Source organism: Nilaparvata lugens, chromosome 2 (assembly GCF_014356525.2).
Source record: "Nilaparvata lugens isolate BPH chromosome 2, ASM1435652v1, whole genome shotgun sequence".
Classification (NCBI taxonomy): Eukaryota; Metazoa; Arthropoda; class Insecta; order Hemiptera; family Delphacidae; genus Nilaparvata; species Nilaparvata lugens.
This window is the reverse complement of record NC_052505.1, coordinates 32,088,931-32,114,471: the sequence shown is the minus strand read 5'-3', so window position 1 is coordinate 32,114,471 and position 25,541 is coordinate 32,088,931. Positions and strand designations below refer to the sequence as shown.

At 33.7% G+C, this 25,541-nt stretch overlaps 2 protein-coding genes across 5 annotated transcripts; both read right to left on the bottom strand.

Annotated features, from left to right (window-relative positions):
- Positions 1-1,934: 1,934 nt before the first annotated feature.
- Positions 1,935-13,661, bottom strand: LOC111056108 (alpha-(1,3)-fucosyltransferase 10). 3 transcript variants are annotated; one of them, XM_022343431.2, is made up of 8 exons: positions 13,528-13,661; positions 10,820-11,064; positions 9,962-10,046; positions 9,652-9,779; positions 8,838-9,060; positions 7,582-7,768; positions 6,711-6,885; positions 1,935-2,623 (listed from the first exon to the last, which is right to left on the bottom strand). In XM_022343431.2, the coding sequence occupies exons 2-8, from the start codon at positions 10,892-10,894 to the stop codon at positions 2,105-2,107; spliced, it is 1,392 nt and encodes a 463-aa protein (XP_022199123.2). In that variant the 5' UTR covers positions 10,895-11,064; positions 13,528-13,661; the 3' UTR covers positions 1,935-2,104. The 3 variants fall into 3 exon arrangements, with proteins under 3 accessions (XP_022199123.2, XP_039276965.1, XP_039276966.1); XM_039421031.1 differs by having other exon boundaries at positions 10,820-11,075; positions 13,528-13,650; XM_039421032.1 differs by lacking the exon at positions 10,820-11,064 and having other exon boundaries at positions 13,528-13,653.
- LOC111056109 lies at positions 11,996-18,580 on the bottom strand. Of its 2 annotated transcripts, XM_039421033.1 has the most exons (5): positions 18,292-18,565; positions 17,838-17,907; positions 16,849-17,330; positions 14,204-14,360; positions 11,996-12,697 (listed from the first exon to the last, which is right to left on the bottom strand). In XM_039421033.1, the coding sequence occupies exons 3-5, from the start codon at positions 17,211-17,213 to the stop codon at positions 12,464-12,466; spliced, it is 756 nt and encodes a 251-aa protein (XP_039276967.1). In that variant the 5' UTR covers positions 17,214-17,330; positions 17,838-17,907; positions 18,292-18,565; the 3' UTR covers positions 11,996-12,463. The 2 variants fall into 2 exon arrangements, with proteins under 2 accessions (XP_039276967.1, XP_022199124.2); XM_022343432.2 differs by lacking the exon at positions 17,838-17,907 and having other exon boundaries at positions 18,292-18,580.
- Positions 18,581-25,541: the final 6,961 nt, after the last annotated feature.

Genomic DNA, 25,541 nt, shown 5'->3' with positions numbered 1-25,541 from the left:
GTTGCACAAATAACTATTGTAACGGTAAATTTGTTTTCCAATAAAATAGTCAATATTTACTGTATTATGAAGTTGGAGTTGTTAATTTTATATCAATTGAAAACATTAATTCTAGTGCTTCATTTATATATGCTTCATATGCTATTCTCACTTGATTCATGAGTAGTTATTTGACATGATAGCGTTCTTCAAAAGGAAACATGAGTAACCTTTTCGAATAACTGTACTGTATTTGCTTCCAGTCATTTGTAAATTCATCACTATATCCTTTGTAAATTTTTAAAAGTTCCTAAGGCAGATTATAGATGATTCGCTGTTGTAAAATCTGTAAATAAAGTAATTTTAAGTTATTTATGTAAAAAAAATATAAAGTAATGAATGGCTTAGATGAGAATTTTGAAAACGTGTATTAGCTTGAAAACAGTTGGAAAGATTATAATAATAATATTAACTGGTTGCCTCCATTTCATTGTATTTGTATATACAGTTATGTAAAGTACCTGGTAATTGTCATTTGTTTGAAAATAATATTCTTATTTTTGATTTATTTTGATTTTGAGAATAAATATATACATTAATGGTGATATTCCTTTCTGTTGTTTTCCTTCAATCTACAACACCACTTATTTCAATTCTGTGGGTCAGTTGAACAAAAATCAGTTTGAATTTAACCACGGTGGAATGGCGCAATACCTTCAATTATTTACATCATTTCACGGCGGTTAAATTTGATCAAATCTTGTGTGCACCTGGTCGTCTATCTCGTTTAGCTTATGGTAATAATTATTTGTGTCAAAGTAATTCTTAGAGGGTGCTGTATTTCTGTACTTATTTAAACCATCTAGACTTGGTTTGTCGAGTGAATAAATTGATCTTTTCAAGGGTGTCTATACACAGACAACCTCACCGGTCAGGTGTTCCGAGTTTCGCTAACTGAAGTTAATTATTGAATGACGCTTATAATATTATTTAAATTCACACTGAAGATACAGATACCAACTAGCTCTCAGTGGTTGAATAGGAAATTTCAATCATAATAATACACAATCTGGCAATAAATTGTGGTTTGTTTGGTGATTCCATTCAGACTATAATTATTATTGAGTTGGTGAACAACCGGTAGAAATCGACTACCTCAGCCCACTAAAAATGCAACTTAAGCTCCAGCGGTTTTCAAATAATAGCTGTAACTACAGAGGGGTACAAAAAATATAGACTTATTGAAAGTGAATGTAAACTGAACAAAATAGCTTTAGCGTAGCTTGAGCAACGTCTTCGCCCTAAGTAACACGTATGCCAGCTTATTAATACCCAAGAAGAATATTGGATTATTCAGTTATTCCATGATTTCAGGATACTATCAGTTTATTTATAGCATAAATTCAATTCCAAGACATGATATTGTCAAAAACGATAGTTTTAATTTTGAGACGCTGACAGGTATGAGAATTCCATTCATGGTTTCGATTACCGGTCTGATTATAGGTTCGATTTCCACGAGAAAAGTTCTGGCTGGCTCCATATTTGGAAACCAGATTTGAGGATATTTTAGATTAAAGGTCACAATATATCTAATCTTATTGAAAAATGAATATATTATAGTATATTAGGCCTACTCATATCCCATGTCTACAGGGATACAGACAAGGATAGCAACCCAATTTTTAAACAGATAACGTTTTGTATAATATTAAGTTGACGTTATAACCTAAATATTTCACTATAGGTGGTGGGCTAGGTTCAAACCAACGGGTGGTGATCAAGAAGCATTTAATGAAGCATTCATCAAATATAATAATAGTCTTCAGGGTTTTCAGTAAGCTTACACCTACATGTAACATCAACTTGTAATATACATGCATGCAAATGCTGTAAGTAAGTTAACTTATTGTTTTTCTTTTTCTTTGTAATGTTTTTTGGAAATAAATTTAAAATTTCAGTCAACAAATTTTATTACAAATATAATATTCAACAACTTATCAGACTTGCTAATTTTTGAATAGTTCACTCCATTTGCATGTTGAGAGATGATGAATGGTGGGTGCGAGTCATCAGATGTGATAATGAGGCTCATATCTCCTGTCACTTCGACCATTATCAATTGTTAACAAAGCTTATTATGAAAATAGGTTTCCAACAGTTTATCAAAATCACTTTTCGAATAGTTTAGAGTTTTTGATTCGACCAAGGCACTTAGAACTAGACTCTCGCATTTCGCCACTCTCCATTCAGTCGTCCAATCACTTTCCGACTTTCGTTTCCGGTCCACCGAGGAGACAGGATTTTCACACCGGAAATGCTGCTGAGAAACGTTTTTCCGCGGAAACCCGCTTTCCCGGGAAACCAGCATAGAGTGTACAGCGTGACACACTAGACACTCAAAGTGCTGAATGTGAAAATCGCCTTCTGAGTCATCGCTGACTTTCCAAGCTCGTTGATGAAGTGCGTCCAACAAATGCGTATTGCTGATTTTAATTTTAGTATGGTTGTTTGCTAACTTGTGATCCAAGTATGAGTTGTAGGCTATGCGGTCTCCCATTATTTTGTAGAGATGATCAGCTAGTGACTGAGGATTGGCAAAATCCTTCACCAAAATCGCTGACTTCTTATTTGGTAACCAGTCCTGAAAACAAACAGATGGATGAATCAAATTAACCCGTTTATTGCCAAAATAATAAAAAAAAACATTTGAAATCTTATAACAACGTTAATATTATAATCTTACTTTGGCAATGTGTCTCAAATATATAATCAATATTACAAATAACAAATCTCAAATCCATGAACAATATCAACAAATATTAATTTAAGTTGAAACCATACACACAAGAACTAAAATTTCCAAAAATTCTTCAATTGCATGTAGACATTTTCTGATCAAAAAGCTCTTTAAATATCTTATAGGATGAGATATCCATTACTGTAACATAATCATCAGGTAGACAATTGAATAATCCTATGGACATTTGCTGCCAGCTCTGATGCGAAATTTTGTAAAAGCAGTGTCTGACCCACTTTGAATTTGCATCGTGAGTTTTCTAGTCATGAAAGTCAGCATTTACTTTATAATCTTGAATATTTTTCCTAATACAGGAAATAATGTTATTGTTCCCTACAGTTGAACCTCGATAATCCGCGTACACTAAGGGATGGGAGGCTTGGCTGGACCTCAAAAAAGACGCATATTTTCGGATAATTAGTTTATTAACATCAAAATCGAATGATATTAAGAAGCTAAAGGGGGAAAAGAAAAAGAAGAGCAAAAGAAAGAGGAAGAAGATGAAGGGAATGAAATTGAAAGATGATGGAGAAGAAAAACAACAAGAAAGGGGAAGAAGAAGACTAAGAAGAAGAGGAGTACGAAAAAGTAACGGAAACATATCCTAACGGTCAGATTAACCAATAAGTGCCGGTTGCACAAAAGCCGGTTGAATTTTAATTGTCATTAATGCCATAAGAACCAATCAGAGATGCCGTCTTATCAAAAATGCTTTCTCTGATTGGTTCTCGTGGAATTAATCACGGTTAAACGGATTTTTGTGCAACCGGGCCTAAGCCGGATTTTTGCGAGCCGAATAAGAAAGATTTCACTGTGCCTGCCAACTATCCGGTGGTTAGAAATTCACATGATAATTTATTCAACAAAAATTGATTTAATTTCTGGTCTGTTTACGTCAATAATATAAGGAAGAGGAAGAAAGAAAAAAGTGTTAGAAAAAGAAAAAACAACAATTTAGCTTAATTTAGGAGAATATATTTTAGACTGAAAAGAAGAAGGAGGAGGAGAAGAAGAAGGAGAAGACTCTACTCTAGAAACCTCTTTGACTGAAAAAACTGAGAACAGGAAAAACAGCTGGAAGGAAATTCGTTGAGAGCTACCAGCCTATCCAAAAATGATAAGACCGTGCGAGAAAGGAGCCCAGCAACTCATGTTTGCTGGACAGGCGAGCGACGCTACCCCTACACAAACTGGCAATCTCTGGAAAGCAGGCCTCATTTTATACTAAACTTTAAAGTGGAAGGAACATTAGGACTATCTAATTTTTGGAACAGTAGATGTATCAAAATTCGGGGAAGGAACAGTTTTAGGTTGTACCTGATATTGTTCTCTTTGTAGGTGATATTTTCAGTCGTAGGGGTTTTAAAATTTTGTGTTTCAAGTTTAATAGGCTAACAAAGAAGGAGAGGAAATTCTTCCGAGCTCTATTGTTACTGAAAAATCAACCAGCTATAAGCTGGATTATCATTGCATTCAATAATCAATAATGTATGCAATGATAATCAATAATGTATTGATTATTGAATGCAATGATAATCCAGCTTATAGCTGGTTGATTTTTCAGTAACAATAATTGTCAACTGATCAGCTCCAATTGAAAACAATGGAAACTCAAGTTGCATTGAGTTATCAATTGCATACATTATTGATTATTGAATGCAATGATAATCCAGCTTATAGCTGGTTGATTTTTCAGTAACAATAATTGTCAACTGATCAGCTCCAATTGAAAACAATGGAAACTCAAGTTGCATTGAGTTATCAATTGCATACATTATTGATTATTGAATGCAATGATAATCCAGCTTATAGCTGGTTGATTTTTCAGTAACAATAATTGTCAACTGATCAGCTCCAATTGAAAACAATGGAAACTCAAGTTGCATTGAGTTATCAATTGCATACATTATTGATTATTGAATGCAATGATAATCCAGCTTATAGCTGGTTGATTTTTCAGTAACAATAATTGTCAACTGATCAGCTCCAATTGAAAACAATGGAAACTCAAGTTGCATTGAGTTATCAATTGCATACATTATTGATTATTGAATGCAATGATAATCCAGCTTATAGCTGGTTGATTTTTCAGTAACAAAAATTGTCAACTGATCAGCTCCAATTGAAAACAATGGAAACTCAAGTTGCATTGAGTTATCAATTGCACACATAGTAGAATTATTCTACTTCGCAATGCAGCTATCCTCTTTAGGCTCCTAGTGCATGTCATTCTTTTAGAGGAGGCTGTGGCTTAATATAACCGTGGAGAATAATAGCATAGCTTATGCCATCTTTTCTGTATGATATAACTGTGCGAGGACTACTGTTCACAGAACTATTAGTTTAAATTTATTTAAAATAAAAAGAATTCATTTTGATTGTTTACTTATATGCTTATTTATAATTTAAATTACAACCTATACCTATTAACCAACCTAGTTCAACTCAAGTTATTACCTCAATACAATATTCCGATAATTATGATAAAAAAGGATAAATTGTCAATAGTGAAGATCAAGTAGTAGCATAAACACTTTGAATATATTTTCAAAAAGCATCTCTACAAATTAAATTTCAAATTCAACGAAAGTCAAATGGTAAACTGTAACATTTTTATGAATATGGTACGGCGCTCTCAGCTTGTAAAAAGTTCAAGATTTGATAAGAGTTTTCAAAAATTGCTTGCACAAAATCGTTCTTAGAATCGCTTGTCAGATTGGATATACCTTGGCCATTTTATAGATGACTATAAATGGCAATGAATTACCCAGTCATATTATGGCCTTGCATGGAAAGATTGAAATTTTGCACAATTTGGTAACAAAGATATTTCGACCAAGTTTCAAGTTGTTTTATTCAGAGATCAGAGTAAAGTTATACTAATAACTGATATTAGAAATAGTTTTTAAAACTTATGTATTGCAACAGGTAGGTGAATGGGGCCTTTTAATTTAATATACAGTTCCATCTAATAAAATTGTTTACTTTTTTGAGAATGATTCCAATGAGATTGATTCATAGAGAGAATAAAGAATACATTCTCTTTGATGGAATATACATGTAATTGTATAATGAAATATACATGATTAATTATTCTATTTAAACTTACCAGTATTGTTGGCGCGCCATAATATATTGGAATGGAACCCACAATTAAACTTCTCCAAAGTTTTTCTGTTATATAATCATCACAAATCGCGTTTTCAAAGGCAATTATAAATTTATAGCGTGCTATGAAATGAAGGAACTTGTTACTCATAAGATTTGTGGCTGGATCTTGAATGCTGGAAAAGAAATGAATTAAATAAAGTATTACCGTACTGAAAAATGTTGGAGATCTTAGTAAATTTTAGAAAAGTAATTAATTAATTAATTAGTTTTTGAAATTTTAAATTTAATTGGTGAGTAATTTTGGTATTAAAACAATTTAGACTCCTTGATGAAATACCAACAGGTACTTGGAATACATTACCGCTTCACAAAAAAATAAGTACTATGGGAATAAATGATGTTGCATTTATTCGAACGCTAATGAATAGCCTATACATTGTGATTAGAAGGTAAAAGGAGAATGCAAGTAAGTTGAAATGTGCTATCAAATACCTTGAAGAATGTTGTCTTCTACATCTGTAAATATTCATAACAAAGATATTTCGACCAAGTTTCAAGTTGTTTTATTCAGAGATCAGAGTAAAGTTATACTAATAACTGATATTAGAAATAGTTTTTAAAACTTATGTATTGCAACAGGTAGGTGAATGGGGCCTTTTAATTTAATATACAGTTCCATCTAATAAAATTGTTTACTTTTTTGAGAATGATTCCAATGAGATTGATTCATAGAGAGAATAAAGAATACATTCTCTTTGATGGAATATACATGTAATTGTATAATGAAATATACATGATTAATTATTCTATTTAAACTTACCAGTATTGTTGGCGCGCCATAATATATTGGAATGGAACCCACAATTAAACTTCTCCAAAGTTTTTCTGTTATATAATCATCACAAATCGCGTTTTCAAAGGCAATTATAAATTTATAGCGTGCTATGAAATGAAGGAACTTGTTACTCATAAGATTTGTGGCTGGATCTTGAATGCTGGAAAAGAAATGAATTAAATAAAGTATTACCGTACTGAAAAATGTTGGAGATCTTAGTAAATTTTAGAAAAGTAATTAATTAATTAATTAGTTTTTGAAATTTTAAATTTAATTGGTGAGTAATTTTGGTATTAAAACAATTTAGACTCCTTGATGAAATACCAACAGGTACTTGGAATACATTACCGCTTCACAAAAAAATAAGTACTATGGGAATAAATGATGTTGCATTTATTCGAACGCTAATGAATAGCCTATACATTGTGATTAGAAGGTAAAAGGAGAATGCAAGTAAGTTGAAATGTGCTATCAAATACCTTGAAGAATGTTGTCTTCTACATCTGTAAATATTCATAACAAAGAGAATACGAGTAGTTGAAAGAAAATTCTATGAGATACTGTACATAAATCGAACCCGGAATATCATGATTGCCTAGAATATAAGATTAATTTTTCCCAGTCATGAATAGTTGCTATTTTTACTAGAAAACTGTAAATTCCTTACAGCTTAGTAACAATTATTTGAACATAAAACACAATTTTCGCTTTAAAACGCTACTTTGTTACAAACCATCAGAATAAATTGTAAAAATGCGAATAGAAAATAAATTTACGTCGTTGATGATACAATTTTTAATACATTTCATAGGTACCACCCAGTTACCATAAAGCAAACAAAAGTTGAATTACTCACTCATAAGGTAACTTCTTGTTGTTGAGACATTCACCATAAGAATCAACCTTGATGTATTTCATGAGCTCCTTGATATAGCTGTCTCTGTCGGACGGTACTTCGCAGCTTGATTGGATGTAGAGCACTGGAGCTATTACTTGCGCGCTGAGCATGTCTTTCTCCTCGAAAGGAATGAAGTATTCCATAGCTGAAAACAGAAAGTTTTCAATAAGAATATAAGTTTGATGTACGTACATTCAGTGAAAATAAAACCTATTTTTTGAAAATTGAACTATTTATAGAATTTGGGAGCAGAGCAGTTTTGGTCTGTTGCTCTCGCCCAGTCATATCTATATTATGATTTGTCTTTGTATTGATGAATAAATGAATTATAAATGTACATTATTGAATAAATGTAGAGGTACAATAGTTATATAACCAGTTGGAGTAATGGACCCAGTTACACAATCTTAAGCAGTTAGTTCTCCCTTTTCATTGCATAGAATCGTTCTATGAATGAAGTTGTTTTGTTCGATTCAGACCAGTGAAAAAAAACAAAATGTTTATATTTAAGCTACGAAAATTAATATGTTGTGACGTGTGCTTGAACAAATTTTTATCGGTGAAAAATACGAGCTTATACAAATGAATTCAATTCTCATGCTTCCATAAATTTATATTACACTTAGGAGCAGAGCTGTACAATAAATTGTCAGTTGAATTACAGGCCTTATCAGATACAAATTTGAAAAGAAACATAATATTTTTCTTGTCGCTAGAGCAGTCTTAGAAGAGTTTGATAGTATTTAGCTTTCATACAATACAATATGATATTTATTATGTTGTTATCCTGTACTCTTTATAATTTTAAATTGCACCTTGTACTTCAAGCTTATTTTTATACATTTGATATACTCCATATTTTCTATCTAGCCAATTGATAGGGCTCAACTCAACATTAAGGGTTTTTAACAATAATCAAGGGCCGTATTACATCAAGGGCCGGTTGCACAATGGAAGCTTAAACTTAATTAAATCAGCTGGTTATTGATCTCAAAAGGACCATATTACAACAAACAAGACTTGATATGGACTTAATCCAGTTTAAATTGATATTCAGTTTAAACTGCACTGTGGAAACGACACTAAAGTACCGCACACCAATGCAAAACCATTTAAATTATAAATGCATGAAAATTAAAAATGAAAACATTTATTTACTGGATTTGTTGATAAAATTCTCTATTTAGAACCTAAAAACTAGAAAGAATACCTACTTTGAAGCTTTTCAGCATTTTCGAGGTATTGCAGTGTCAACGGCATATGACTGTGGCGACTAAACGTTGCAGTCAAATCGAACATGGACAATGTTTTCTCGTAGACTATTGGCAGGAAATTTCTAGGCGACTCTTCGTGAAAGAGAGCCCATATTATGTGGCCCCTGTTCCGTGGCAAGGGCAAGTCTAATACATGCATATCGCTGCCATAGAATATGATTGCCTGGAAACAGCAAAACATTTAAAAAAAAAAACTATACATTGATTATCCTAGTTGCTTAAACTAGCTAGATTCTAGATTATAGCATAGATTCTCCTAACTAGTGCTAGGAACTTTATTCACTTCACATTGATTAGATTGAAATTTTTATTCTTGACTATAGCCAACAGGACATTAGCGTCCTCTTCACTAGCCAAACCTAATCACGATCTTCAGAATTGTTGCTTACACTGAGATAACCCTAAAATAATTGAAAAGCTATGCTAAATTTCGAATGTATAAAAAATGAGCATATCCTAAGTAGAATAATTATTGAAGTGGATACAATATTTACTGATTAACTTATTGGTATAAAAAATGCGTGTGTAAGAGTAAACTAAAGTTACTAGAGTAAACTCTACTTACTTACTTATATTCTTATATTGCAGTTTGCAATAATTAATCAATAAATTCAAATTTTTTTCAAAATTTTCAGATTATAGTCTACTTCTTATTAGAGTTCCTGAAGGAAGAAATTGATAATGGAAGAACTAATTAACCTCTTAAAACTTGAAGATTGCAAGAACTTGAAGAAATAATCTTTAAAAACTGTACCTTTTGGAGAGGATGATCTTTGAACTTCCTGTTGTGCGTGAAAAAACATGACACATCTCCACATTTTGTGGGCTTTCCTCTTTCAGGTACCAATTCAGACCACCATAATAAAATCGGATCTTCTATTTCTGTAACAAAGTAAATATAAGTTTGAAGAATAAACTGAATGGAAAATGTAAAATATAACTTTATAACACATCTAAATTTGGAATTTTACATATAGTGTAATTGTAAATCTCTTTATTAAATTTCAATAATTTGAATTAAAGATACCTTTAGTTGGATTATATTGGAATATGTACCTACTCACCCCTAAGTAATGTATTGTAATCTTTGGTAGTATAGCTATACTCTTCAAACATTTGGTTATGATCATAGTTTTTCTCCAAATAAACCTATAACAAGTAGAAAACAATATTTGATGACAGAGAATAAAATGAGCCTGTTGGATGAATTTAAAGCAAGCTGTAATGTAAGCTTGAAGAAATTCTACAGTGCAACACAGTTTTAAAACAAAGAGTTAATGAACTGTAAACTGTAGTATTAACAAGAATAGAAAAGAGAAAATTTAAGAATAGGCTATGTGTGATTTCAGTTATGAAAACAATCAATACAAATATTTCGAATTCATTATTGAGTACATTCGGGGTAGCTTTTCAATTTTAAACGATTTCTTTCATCTGTAGAATATTGAGACCTAATAAAATAATATAAGTGAATATTATTCTTATAAATTAGTATAATACTAAAATAAATAAGTAATGACTCTTATTTAATATTATTAGAAAATCATAAAAACCATGACGTGTCTTTAGCTGTTCAAATATTAGAGTTCTATTAATTCAAGTGGACTTGGAATCAAGTTAACTATTGATCAAAATAATTATTGAAAAAACATAACACAGAATAATTTTAGTTAAGAAAGATGTAGCCTATTATTTTTTATCAAAATATTTATTCTTATTCATGGTAGTATGCGATGTTGTGCAACAAGAATTAAGTTTGAAAATAGTTACTCATTTCAATAATAGGTAGTAGGTTTATAATACATTTACATTTTCCTCAAAAAAGTCTGTATGTCCCTATACAGAGTTGAAAACTATAATGCTGAGATTTGTTTTAAAAAATATAAGAGTGTGAAAGAAAAGATAAAAAATAATACAATTACCTCAAAAATTATTTCAAAGATCACCACAACAATTATAACACAGATTGCAATCCAGGCAATTCTTACTAATAGCATTAGAGCAGATTATAAACAACCAACTCTATTTGAATTCTACCATTGATTGAAAATTGCTGAATGTTGCAGGTTTGGTATGGCATGCTATTTCCAGAATCTAGTATATTTAGAATCTTCAGTCAGGTCAATTGAATAATGCCTTCAATTTACATTCATCCACTTGTTGAAAACTAAAACAAATCTTGAATCTGTACAAATTAATTGTAAACATTTACTGAACAATAATTAATATTCAACATTTTCCTCATAAAAATAGTCTGTATGTCCCAATACAGAGTTGAAAACTATAATGCTGAGATTTGATGGGATATTGCAACTTGTAGAAATAATTATTTCAAGTAAAAATAGCATTACACACTATCACAAAAACATCGCAGCCTCTTAGACGTTGGAGTTTAGACTGTCAACAGGAGACAGAAGCAGTGTTACTGACACTATATAGTCATATTCACTGCAGACTGTCAGCATTGCTTCAGATTGGAAGCATTGATGTTATACACAAGGAATGCGGACAGTTTGAAGTTGAAATTGAATCGATAGTAATGCTAGCCAGCAGTGTTCTGAATTATTTATCACTATTGACTAAATGTCAAAACCCAGAAAAGTATCTCTCCAATTTGTTCAGAGTGTGATTCACTTAAACGTTCAGCATTGTTTGAATGGGAGGTGTTTGTGCTATTTATAAGAAGTACTGACAGTTTAAAGTGAATATAATTAAGGACAAGGACTGTTTGTTTACTAGCCACTCTATTTTATATGAATCAATGACAGATGAACATAGTAGTACTATTTTATAGTACGATAACACTAAAATAATAATATTAAAATTCACTATAATGTTATATTATAGTGAGATTTACGTTTCAAAGTCCATGGAAATAATAGGGACATTTGTTGTCACATTCACTTTCCCATCATCTTCTATAGTAAATTGCTGTGATTTAAGCCATCCAGGTATATTCCTTGACTATACCTGTTTAATCTATAGTGTTTAATCTATATAATATTAGTTATTGTTCAATCTTGTTGATAATGGTTGGTTGTTAATTAAGTATAATAGTTGAAATTCAATTTCAAATTATATTATTCGTCAAGAAAAAATATTTTTTCATGATTTATTAAAATAAAATCATAACAGAGATTAAGCATCTGGTACTTAGTTATATTTCTTCATGGACTACAAACGATTTGGCAAGAGTGGGGAGTTGGATGAGCAAAGAGCATTGTCTAATGAGAGACAAGGATAGTAAACCAATGTTAATCAGATTCTGACATTCAAACGTGAATCGAGAAATGTGAATAGTGTTCAATAACACTCATTAATAACACTCAAAAGTGTAATAGTACCGTATCATGACTTATGTGCATATCAGAAAAAACAAAATTTGAATCATTAAAATATCTTATTTTCATAATGTAAGTCAATATTGTAGGATAAAAGCAAACTAAAGAGATAAGAAATAAAAAATATATAATTAAAAAAGTATTAAAGCCGATTGATTTTATAAATTAGATTGATCTTAATCAATAGAGTTAATTAATTTTAGATAGATGTTTGGAACAAAAGTATTAAGATTTGAAAATGAGAAACAAGTTCAATAAAACGATGGCCAGCCAAGCTAAGACGCTCAGCCAGGTTGAAATGATTGCTATTTGCAAAAGTAATCCGGTATTGATGATGTAAGTGTTGCGGCGAAATTTGTTCTCCATGTAATCTGGTTCTGGCTGAATGTAATCAAGAAAATCATAAACTGTGCTGCAGCTCATTCTTTCTTGTACCATGGCTGCCAGGTTTCCAGTTGCCTGTAATTGATTAAAAAATATGAAATATGTTTTGTTCCAAAAATCATGAATGAGGTCCGTATCACAATATTAATACTACGATCGGACACCAGTGAGAAATGAGTGGTTTCTCACTATCCGAGTGCTGGCTACCCAAGTGAGATACTGGCCGGACACCAAAATCTTGGGTTTGTCCACACTATATCCTAGTGTGTTCCTTTCCAAGGGTGATGAAGGCATTAAGAAATTATGCCCCAGGGATTGCTCAGTGTCACATTGGTGTTTTTATGTCTTATTACGCTGGTGACGACTGTCAACAGTTGGAACATCGAGTTTTGGTGGTATGAAATCAGATGTTGGTGTTCGACGCGTGTTTATTGGTGTCTCACTTGAGTTACCAGCCCGAGCAGATCTGGGACACCATTACTGTCTACCTGGTGTCCCAGCTTGCTTTGTACACGGGCACCATGTAGTGTCCCAGCTTGTTTTCCTAAGTAGTACGGACCTAACTTCCTCAAACCTAAAAAACATAATTAGTTTAAAAAATATAATTTTGATCGTGCCGTACTTTTGGCAGTAACAGAACGCACAGCCTCTTTGCATTCGCAGACTATAGACTATACCTATAATACATGGCGTTTTGAAACGACAAAAATTCGGTTGCGTTTATTGGTCCACATAGATGGGGCCTAAGCTTATTAGTGTTCAAATCCAGCTTCCACTTAGAATTATAGAAACATACTTGTAGCCTTAAAAAAAGATGAGGCTAAAGTGAGTTATCACTATACATTAGGCCGATAGTAGTTTTAATTAATATACGCATGCATAGAAAATTAGTCTAAAATACAAACATAAAGATGGAATTATCATTAATAAACCAAACTTAATGAAAACTATCAAACAAAATATTGAGAAGATAAGAAAAAACACGGAGGACGGAACACGCAGACGGAAGAAAGTTTTTAGGTTATGTTTACATTTTTATTTTGAGCAACAAGTGGTGCACTCGAGTAGTCGATGGCGTAGTCTATCGACTACGTCAATACGAGATTGTATAGCGCGCAATTCAAACAAGCGGGTCACAAAAATACTCAGTGCCGGTTGCACAAAAGCCGGTTTAATTCTAATCGTGATTAGTTCCACGAGAACAAATAAGAGAAGGCCTTTTTGATAAGACGGCTTCTCCTCGTTCACGTTTTAATCGTGAAATTAATCACGGTTAAAATTTAACCGGCTTCTGTGCAACCGGGTCATAGTTTTAATTAATAGGAGATTACAAATTATTGCTCAATCTCACATTCTGGATTAATTTACCTTATTGGCGCCATATTAATGCACCTAAATACTGATGCCAGCCAGAGCTTATCAAATGAAAAACTATTTGGGCTGATAAAAACTATGATGAACGCATAGAAGCAAAATGTTATGAATGTATGACAGGTATTGTTTCTATTGTATTGTATTTGTATTATTCCATTTCTGACAAAACGGTAATAAGTATTGACGTATGACATTTTATGAACTTACCGAGAGTTGCTTGAGAACTGCTGTTCTGTAAGAAGCACACGTTGAATAATATCCGTAAGTTACTGTGATGGAGATTCCAATGCCAATAATTACAATAATTGAGGAAATTATAAATAGACACGAGTAGCCCAATGAATAATTCTTTTTGCTATGTAATCTGAAAATAAATAATAAACCAATTATAAAGAAAGGCTACCTCAAACCTTATTATATGAAGAAAAAGTGCCTTAAAAATGATCTACATTGAATTGCCAGGTTTTCAAACATATCATCCTCCTGTTATTTTGAATTCCAACAAAACTAGGCTATACTGCATGTAGTAAACTGGAGATTATAGTAATAATTGTCATGAATACAGCACACTCATTAGGAATATTAGGCCTATTTTTGTTCAATTAAATTGCTATAGAATTGCGAAACCTACAGAATCCAAAAGCTTATGAGCAGTGATTTGGTATCAGATTTGATACGTACAATAAATTAACTCAACATGACATTATAATATTCAAAATATTTTATGCTTCGATTCATTGTTATTTGATTCATAATACATGATATGCTGGTGCTTTACTATCGCCGAGTTACGGTAGTAAAAATGATCATGCGAGTGTGTGGATAGCTACTTATTCGCCGACCAGTCTCAATGCAATGTGAACGGCAAGACGAATGTGTTCCGCTCATGTCTGACATTCGATTGGCGAGCGACTTGGCAAGAGTAAAGCGCCGGCATTATAGAGACTGCATATTCAAGTCATTAATCATCATCACTATCTATCAAAAATGTGCACTTACCATAAGAAAAAAATTCTGCACCCAATGTAAGTGTTATTATTTTATTTTAAATTTTAACTGATTATGATTAGGTCCTAGATCGTTTTTATCCATATCCATATATTCATATTCACATTTATTTACTAGTCATGAACAGTAATGCATACTATACACATTATTAATCAATACCATTTACGTATTTCATTTCTGATTTGCATGGTACTGATTGATGTGAATATCTTCTGAACGGTTTGAGATATCGATGTGCGGTTTTCGCCATTCATTTTTTCTTGAAATTCCGAACCGAAATCATGTATCGCATGACCACCTTCCTATTTAAAAAATGGCATTCAATGGCCATTGGCCCATATGAATAAAACCAGAGCAAATACTCATGAGCAAGAGCATGGAGCATAAGGTTTTGCTCATGAGCAAAAGGTAGAAACAAAAGCATTTGCTCATTTTTATATGAATAAAGCTTTACCTTATACTCTTACCTTATGCTCCTGAACTCTGGAGCAAATGCTCACGTTTTTTGAAGATTTTTCATCAGCTGATTCGCTTTTGTAGCCTTACTTTGTTTTTATAGCTCACGGAAGCGCTAAATATGCAAGTAGGGGGCACCGCTTGTGTTTGTGTCGTCTGCGCTGTTATTCTATTATTTATGAATTGAGTTTTAAGTTAGTTGAGTTTAGAATTTTGAAATAATAGCTTGAAAAAATGTCATCTCTATAATAATCTTCAGCATATTCTTATAATATTAATAGCCTTCTTATAATCGTGTACACTCTTATGTTCATAAATGCCTATTTCCTATTTTGTGATGGCTATCTTTATATCAGGTAGCTAGCTATCTTTTGTATTTATTCTTTTGTAGGAATAATGGTGATATAATATAATATCATGGTTGAATTTAAAAAGAATTTTATAGTTCTCAACTATTGGTTGTGATCGTATCTGCTATAGTTTCCTCTTCCTCATACGAATTAGTTGAGCCATTTTACTATGAGCAAAAGGTGATAAGCTGCTCTAGACTAGACTCACCTTTTTTGAAGCATTTGCTTCAAACGTTGAGCAAATGCTCTATTTTATTCATACAATTTTGAGTATGAGCAAAAGGTTTTGCTCACGTTTATTCATAGAAAATGAAGCAAATGCTCCATATTCTAGAAGTACAAGCAAATGCTCAAATTTATTCATATGGCCCAATATGGCGGATCCAAGATGGCAGACCAGAATTTTAAAGTCATTGTAAAGTAGTTTTTTCAATTTGAGTAGGATCCCCAATCACAACCACCATCAAATTACCTTTGTATATGAGATATTAAGCCGTTCTCGGACTTTTCACCCACTCTGTATGGACAATTATTGTCATGGAGCAGGTATGTGATGAAAAACTCTTCTCTTAGAGCCACTCACCTATAAACAACCTGACTCCTTCCCTTCAAGTAAGACCAGACAAGACTCAATAAATTGTATTATTTACCTCTTTTCTGTATAGGGCTACTTGTAATATAAATATAAAGAAAATAAAAATCTCAGTACCCTTTTTTCGAAATATTTTATCACAACATGTTTTGGACACTTATGCCACTTTCAAGTGATATGAAGTAAATAAATAAATACTACTGGAAGATTCTTATTTTGATCATATGTTAGTGTATTCATATGTTTTTATGAACTATGTATTACTATGTTTTTATTGTATTATTTGTATCATAGGTGTTTCGAATTCATAATGTAATCCATCATATGAATCATAATGCAAGGAAGTAACTGTAATCGGTGAAAACTAGTGCCTCATTCATAATGATTGCAATTCAGGTTCAATTATAACAGATATAAGAAATATTAGATCAAAATGTAATGATTACCTTGCAGCTTCATTAACAAACATGGCAGACCTCCTTCTATTGGCTGAGTAGTTTGTCCGTCTTATACAAGCTCTATATCCATGGTAGGATCCCATAATAGTCGCCCAAATTGTTATTGGGACAGGTAAGAAAGCCACATACTTGCATATAGCTGTGTCGGATCCAATAACTGTATGCGAAAGTGCAGTTGCATATAGAATGCAGTTGCAATGTGCATCCATGCAAGTATTAAGTACATCTTTCCAGTATCTCCAGACAATTGTTACCAGAATGGAGAATGTGAGACTGGCCAGTCCCGTTCCAAAGTGCAGAATTGCCAGGAGGCTCTCGATTTGAGATCTGTTTCTTCTTCTCTTATTCGACATTGTTCAAGTTAGGTGTAGGTAGGTGTACCCTACATGTCCACTTGATTCTCAGATGAGTTTTCACAATTTTTCGGGTGATACTGGTTCATATTTTGATTGTAGGTGATTTGTATATATCTGTAAATAATTATATATTAGCGGCTATGTGGATTTTTTGAGATTCATAGTTTCAACCAATGTACCTAAAATACTAATGTACCAATACTGAAATGTATTCTCTAGGTACCTTGGTTTCAACTGTAACTTAATCATAACTGTAATTAATATTAAAATCAGCAGATTGTACGTTGCAAGAGTGACTTTAGAAAACATTTTAATTTGAATCGGAATTGGGCTGCAAAAGTTCTCCCATGTCCGAAAGTGGTCACTTGATTAAGGCGTAATGGACAATGATTCATATAAATAAACTACATTTACTGGGCTAAATGAATGAATGGAATATAGTCAATTTCCCAAATGAATGTAATGTTATGTTTGTGGAAATAATTCACTCACAAATATAATATGTCCAATGAATGGAATTTATTGTCACTTGTAAGATCGACGAAATCGGTTCCATTCATACCTACACATCTCAGTATGAAGAAGTTGTACATTTTCTGATTGAATAGCATGTTAACTTACATTATGAACTAGCTGAAGCTTCTTGAACTATGACCATTGCTTATTGTACTCGTAATACTATCATTAAATGCTGAAAATGATTGAGATTTATATTGAATGACAGTTTGCTAGAGCCAGCAAATAATCTTTTATTAAAATATTTCTGTGTAGGCTACAGGTGCTAAAAGTGAAATAATTTGATACTTGAATATACTTAGAACGTTGTCAAAAATCCACTTTAATTAAATAAGTCTAAGTTCTAAGTCTATTCAATTATGGAAAAGTTCCACAAAATCAACATTCACACTACAAACTTAATTTGATACTGTTTTAGGAGATCATTGATGATATTTTAGAGTTGCAATACGACTGTAATAAATTTGAGAATGTCGAATAAAATTCAAATTGCTCAGTTTGACAGGTGAAAACGCACTTTCACCTGAACAACAAATAATATATTATAAACAGTACTCACAGTAACGGTATTCAGAGGAAAACAAATCAACCATCATGTTTCACTGACTCACTATGGAATTATCTTTGTCACTAACTTGCCTCAATAGTAAATTCTCATATAAAATCAACGAACATTCGTCTAGTTTGAATAAATAGGTGATCAATTCATTCAATCAGCACCAAGTTAACCAACAAAAAAGCTGAAGACTGTCATTATTTTCAGCAGAATGATAGCGCAAGATTAACACTGAATTTGTGTTGGAAAATGTGCTGATAGTGGTTACCATACATTAGTGATAATCAACGCAAAGGTGTGGCATTATCTTATCTCAGAGACAAAACCGTAATAAAAGCGCAGGTTGAACTCAAGTTTTAGTACATCCGATTTTCAAGTGGATTGTAGGCTATATCTATTGATAACATGATGCATTGCAACAAGTTTACTTTGACAAAATTCTGTAGTCTATAGGCCTACTTCCACCATGAACTTAGATAGAATCCTGAATACTGGAATCTTGGAAAAATAATTTTATTCCTCCGATTCAACAGCAACATCCATTTAACAGCAATGATATAGGTAAGTTACTTTAAATCAAGATAATTTCATAGTTACTCTCACAAAAATATTTTAAATTTAGGCAATTATTCAGAAGGAAAGTCACTTAAATGTCCTTGGACAATCAATAAGAAATATTGAAATAGGTAGTATAATATATTTTTATTATTATTATTATTTTACAAAGGCGACTTTCTAGAAGTATTTTAAGCCTCGGTGATGATGATGATGTGATGAATGATAATACAATGAAGGTAGAGTTATGAGTGAATAAAAATAAAAATAATGAATACTACGGTAGCCTCCTCCAGATGTAACAATAGCCTACATATATATATATATATATATATATATATATATATATTATATATATATATATATTATATATATATATATATTATATATATTCGACTATTATATATGTATATTGTGTATATTATATATATGTATTATATCTATATATATTAAAAAGTGTTTAAAACACTTTTTTAAGTGCTTTTGATCTATACATGTCGTGTATATCCTGTTTATATTTATATTATAAAACTTTAAAGTGTTTTCTGTTAAGTGCTATATATATATATATATATATATATATTATATATATATATATATATATATATTATATGTAAAAGAATTAACCGGGTACATCCGTTTGTTTTGACTTACTTGAGTCTGACGTTTCGTCGCCATCGCAGACGACATCTTCTGAGGGTGGCGTCGAAATCCACACTGAGTCCTAGGTATTCTTTCGGGGTCGGAGAGCATACCTCCTACCCCCTCCCTCCACTTGCTTGTGCTGGCGCTGTTGGGTGAGTGAAATTCCAGGAATGTTGTCTTGTTTTGGTGACAATGGTGCTGTAGCGGGTTTCATTGTACCAGGTACTGGGCGTTTGGTATTCAAAATTAACTTCCATAAGGGAGACACGTTGAGGCTGTCGTCTCTTTTATTTAGAGAGCCTTGCTTTTCGATTTCCAACGCCTCTCTCACAATCCTGACTTGAAAATTTCGAATGCTGGCTATTTGTTTGGAATTCGCGAAATTTATTGAATGACCAGTATTTTTCACATGGTTATATAGGGCTGAGGTTGATTGTTGATTTTTTATGCTTAATTTATGTTCATCTATTCTAGCAGAGATTCTCCTATTTGTTTGGCCTACATATTGCTTGTCACAGTTCAGGCAGGGAATACTGTAGACTCCTTGGTTTTCTAGCTCCAGTCTGTTGATGGGTTTTTTTAAGATTTGGGAAATGAGTAGATGGGGTTTGAATAATGGTTTGATTTTGTGGGTTTTTAATACTCTTCCAATTCTGTCTGTGGTGCCCTTGATGTATGGGAGGAGTACTGTTTTTTCAAAATATTCTTCTTTTTCTTGTTGATTCCCTTTTTTAAGTGGAGACAGATTATTTACTATTGATTTTTGAATGATTGTAGTTGGGTAGCCATTGGATTTGAGAATGTTAGTCACTGTCTTTATTTCTTCTTCTCTCCTTTTTTCATTGGTGAGATGAAGAGATCTGAAGATTAAGCTGTTTATAACTGAGGAGGATTGAGCCGGGTGGAGATGTGATTGGAAATGTAAGTACCTGTTAGTGTGGGTGGGCTTTCTGTATACTGAATAGTTCAAACTTCCATCGGTTTGTCTTATCAATAGAACGTCTAAAAAGGGTAAAGATGACTCTTTTTCTATTTCTAGTGTGAATTGGATTTTAGGGTGTATTTCATTTAGCTGCTGTAGAAATTCCAATAGTTTTTCTTCACCATGAGGCCAAATTATGAAAATATCATCAACATATCTTTTCCAGATGCTCGGTTTGAAAAAAGCTTTGTTCAAGGCTTCTTCTTCAAAATGTGTCATGAAAAGGTTTGCTATGGCTGGAGAGAGAGATGATCCCATTGGTGCTCCTTCAATTTGCCTGTAATATTGATTTTTGTGTATGAAATATGTGTTTTTCAAGCAGTGGCTAGTCAACTCTACTGTTGATCTAGAGAAGTGTTTGTTCTGTTCCATGATGGAGAGGGCTTCGTCGACTGGGATGTTGGGGTATAGAGAGATAACGTCCAAGCTGGCTAGTATATCCCCCGAGTTGAGAGTTATATTTTCCACCTGGCTGATAAAATCGTATGAATTCTTCACATAGGATTGGGATTTTTCTATTATGGGCTGGATAAGGCCGGCTAAGTATCTTTCTAATTTTTGAGTGGGAGAGTAATTGCACTGACGATCGGTCTCAAGGGTGTGTTTTCCTTATGGACTTTAGGAAGACCATAGATTTTTGGGGATCTGCTGGATTTTTCTCTTGGAATTAATTTCAATTGGCTGTCTACATCTATGTCTGAGGCTTTGATTTTTGATTTTGTGATTTTTTCTAGGTAGGTGGTGGGATCTCTTTGAACAGGCTTGTAGGCTGCATGTTTCAGGATATTGTCTAGTTTTTCATCATATTCACTCCTGTTCATAACTACTGTGGCGTTACCTTTGTCGGCTGGTAGAATGACTATTGAGGGATTACTGGACAAGTCTTTCAAAGCAGAGAGCTCTGCTCTATCCAAGTTTGGTTGAGGAGGTTTGGATTTTTTCAAAATATGGAAAACTTCTTGTCTTATTTCCTCTGCTTCAAGTTGGTCTAATTTTTCAAGGCTGGGCTCTATACTGGATATTATTTGTTCATGGGGTAGATTTTTTGGGGCAATAGCAAAATTGAAACCTTTTTGTAATACATTTTCCTCAACTTCAGAAAGTTTGTAGTCTGAGAGATTATGAATATTCTTTTCACTGCTGTTTTTGGTTGTTGCTATCCTAGTCTTTTTGTTCTTAATTTGTAATTTATCAAATTTCTTTTCAAGTTTTTTAGTTTTAAGGAGGTGGTCTGTTTCTTTTCGAAAGTTTACCAACTGGTCAAGTTGCTGCCAGATAAGGGGGTGAAGTAAGTTGCTAAGGTTTATGTGGATCGTAATTAGCTCTGATTCTATGGTGCTGAGTTGTTTTCTAACACGACAAATATTTTCAATTAGTAATGCTCTACTAGCTTTATGGAGGATACTATTGGTTTTGAAATTTTTTGTATGATATGATAACTTGGTAAACGTGGGGAGCACATCACTGTCACGACACTTGCACAGAAACCTCAAATCACACAACAACGTCGTCCTTTTTGAATGGAGTTTCTCGAACACTTTAGTTTGATGGAACACTTTCTCCCCGTGGAGATTAATAATATTACATTTGAGTGTTTCGCGGATGGATATATTATATGTAAAAGAATTAACCGGGTACATCCGTTTGTTTTGACTTACTTGAGTCTGACGTTTCGTCGCCATCGCAGACGACATCTTCTGAGGGTGGCGTCGAAATCCACACTGAGTCCTAGGTATTCTTTCGGGGTCGGAGAGCATACCTCCTACCCCCTCCCTCCACTTGCTTGTGCTGGCGCTGTTGGGTGAGTGAAATTCCAGGAATGTTGTCTTGTTTTGGTGACAATGGTGCTGTAGCGGGTTTCATTGTACCAGGTACTGGGCGTTTGGTATTCAAAATTAACTTCCATAGGGAGACACGTTGAGGCTGTCGTCTCTTTTATTTAGAGAGCCTTGCTTTTCGATTTCCAACGCCTCTCTCACAATCCTGACTTGAAAATTTCGAATGCTGGCTATTCGAAATTTTCAAGTCAGGATTGTGAGAGAGGCGTTGGAAATCGAAAAGCAAGGCTCTCTAAATAAAAGAGACGACAGCCTCAACGTGTCTCTCCCTTATGGAAGTTAATTTTGAATACCAAACGCCCAGTACCTGGTACAATGAAACCCGCTACAGCACCATTGTCACCAAAACAAGACAACATTCCTGGAATTTCACTCACCCAACAGCGCCAGCACAAGCAAGTGGAGGGAGGGGGTAGGAGGTATGCTCTCCGACCCCGAAAGAATACCTAGGACTCAGTGTGGATTTCGACGCCACCCTCAGAAGATGTCGTCTGCGATGGCGACGAAACGTCAGACTCAAGTAAGTCAAAACAAACGGATGTACCCGGTTAATTCTTTTACATATAATATATCCATCCGCGAAACACTCAAATGTAATATTATTAATCTCCACGGGGAGAAAGTGTTCCATCAAACTAAAGTGTTCGAGAAACTCCATTCAAAAAGGACGACGTTGTTGTGTGATTTGAGGTTTCTGTGCAAGTGTCGTGACAGTGATGTGCTCCCCACGTTTACCAAGTTATCATATCATACAAAAAATTTCAAAACCAATAGTATCCTCCATAAAGCTAGTAGAGCATTACTAATTGAAAATATTTGTCGTGTTAGAAAACAACTCAGCACCATAGAATCAGAGCTAATTACGATCCACATAAACCTTAGCAACTTACTTCACCCCCTTATCTGGCAGCAACTTGACCAGTTGGTAAACTTTCGAAAAGAAACAGACCACCTCCTTAAAACTAAAAAACTTGAAAAGAAATTTGATAAATTACAAATTAAGAACAAAAAGACTAGGATAGCAACAACCAAAAACAGCAGTGAAAAGAATATTCATAATCTCTCAGACTACAAACTTTCTGAAGTTGAGGAAAATGTATTACAAAAAGGTTTCAATTTTGCTATTGCCCCAAAAAATCTACCCCATGAACAAATAATATCCAGTATAGAGCCCAGCCTTGAAAAATTAGACCAACTTGAAGCAGAGGAAATAAGACAGAAGTTTTCCATATTTTGAAAAAATCCAAACCTCCTCAACCAAACTTGGATAGAGCAGAGCTCTCTGCTTTGAAAGACTTGTCCAGTAATCCCTCAATAGTCATTCTACCAGCCGACAAAGGTAACGCCACAGTAGTTATGAACAGGAGTGAATATGATGAAAAACTAGACAATATCCTGAAACATGCAGCCTACAAGCCTGTTCAAAGAGATCCCACCACCTACCTAGAAAAAATCACAAAATCAAAAATCAAAGCCTCAGACATAGATGTAGACAGCCAATTGAAATTAATTCCAAGAGAAAAATCCAGCAGATCCCCAAAAATCTATGGTCTTCCTAAAGTCCATAAGGAAAACACACCCTTGAGACCGATCGTCAGTGCAATTAACTCTCCCACTCAAAAATTAGAAAGATACTTAGCCGGCCTTATCCAGCCCATAATAGAAAAATCCCAATCCTATGTGAAGAATTCATACGATTTTATCAGCCAGGTGGAAAATATAACTCTCAACTCGGGGGATATACTAGCCAGCTTGGACGTTATCTCTCTATACCCCAACATCCCAGTCGACGAAGCCCTCTCCATCATGGAACAGAACAAACACTTCTCTAGATCAACAGTAGAGTTGACTAGCCACTGCTTGAAAAACACATATTTCATACACAAAAATCAATATTACAGGCAAATTGAAGGAGCACCAATGGGATCATCTCTCTCTCCAGCCATAGCAAACCTTTTCATGACACATTTTGAAGAAGAAGCCTTGAACAAAGCTTTTTTCAAACCGAGCATCTGGAAAAGATATGTTGATGATATTTTCATAATTTGGCCTCATGGTGAAGAAAAACTATTGGAATTTCTACAGCAGCTAAATGAAATACACCCTAAAATCCAATTCACACTAGAAATAGAAAAAGAGTCATCTTTACCTTTTTAGACGTTCTATTGATGAGACAAACCGATGGAAGTTTGAACTATTCAGTATACAGAAAGCCCACCCACACTAACAGGTACTTACATTTCCAATCACATCACCACCGGCTCAATCCTCCTCAGTTATAAACAGCTTAATCTTCAGATCTCTCATCTCACCAATGAAAAAAGGAGAGAAGAAGAAATAAAGACAGTGACTAACATTCTCAAATCCAATGGCTACCCAACTACAATCATTCAAAAATCAATAGTAAATAATCTGTCTCCACTTAAAAAAGGGAATCAACAAGAAAAAGAAGAATATTTTGAAAAAACAGTACTCCTCCCATACATCAAGGGCACCACAGACAGAATTGGAAGAGTATTAAAAACCCACAAAATCAAACCATTATTCAAACCCCATCTACTCATTTCCCAAATCTTAAAAAAACCCATCAACAGACTGGAGCTAGAAAACCAAGGAGTCTACAGTATTCCCTGCCTGAACTGTGACAAGCAATATGTAGGCCAAACAAATAGGAGAATCTCTGCTAGAATAGATGAACATAAATTAAGCATAAAAAATCAACAATCAACCTCAGCCCTATATAACCATGTGAAAAATACTGGTCATTCAATAAATTTCGCGAATTCCAAACAAATAGCCAGCATTCGAAATTTTCAAGTCAGGATTGTGAGAGAGGCGTTGGAAATCGAAAAGCAAGGCTCTCTAAATAAAAGAGACGACAGCCTCAACGTGTCTCCCTTATGGAAGTTAATTTTGAATACCAAACGCCCAGTACCTGGTACAATGAAACCCGCTACAGCACCATTGTCACCAAAACAAGACAACATTCCTGGAATTTCACTCACCCAACAGCGCCAGCACAAGCAAGTGGAGGGAGGGGGTAGGAGGTATGCTCTCCGACCCCGAAAGAATACCTAGGACTCAGTGTGGATTTCGACGCCACCCTCAGAAGATGTCGTCTGCGATGGCGACGAAACGTCAGACTCAAGTAAGTCAAAACAAACGGATGTACCCGGTTAATTCTTTTACATATAATATATCCATCCGCGAAACACTCAAATGTAATATATATA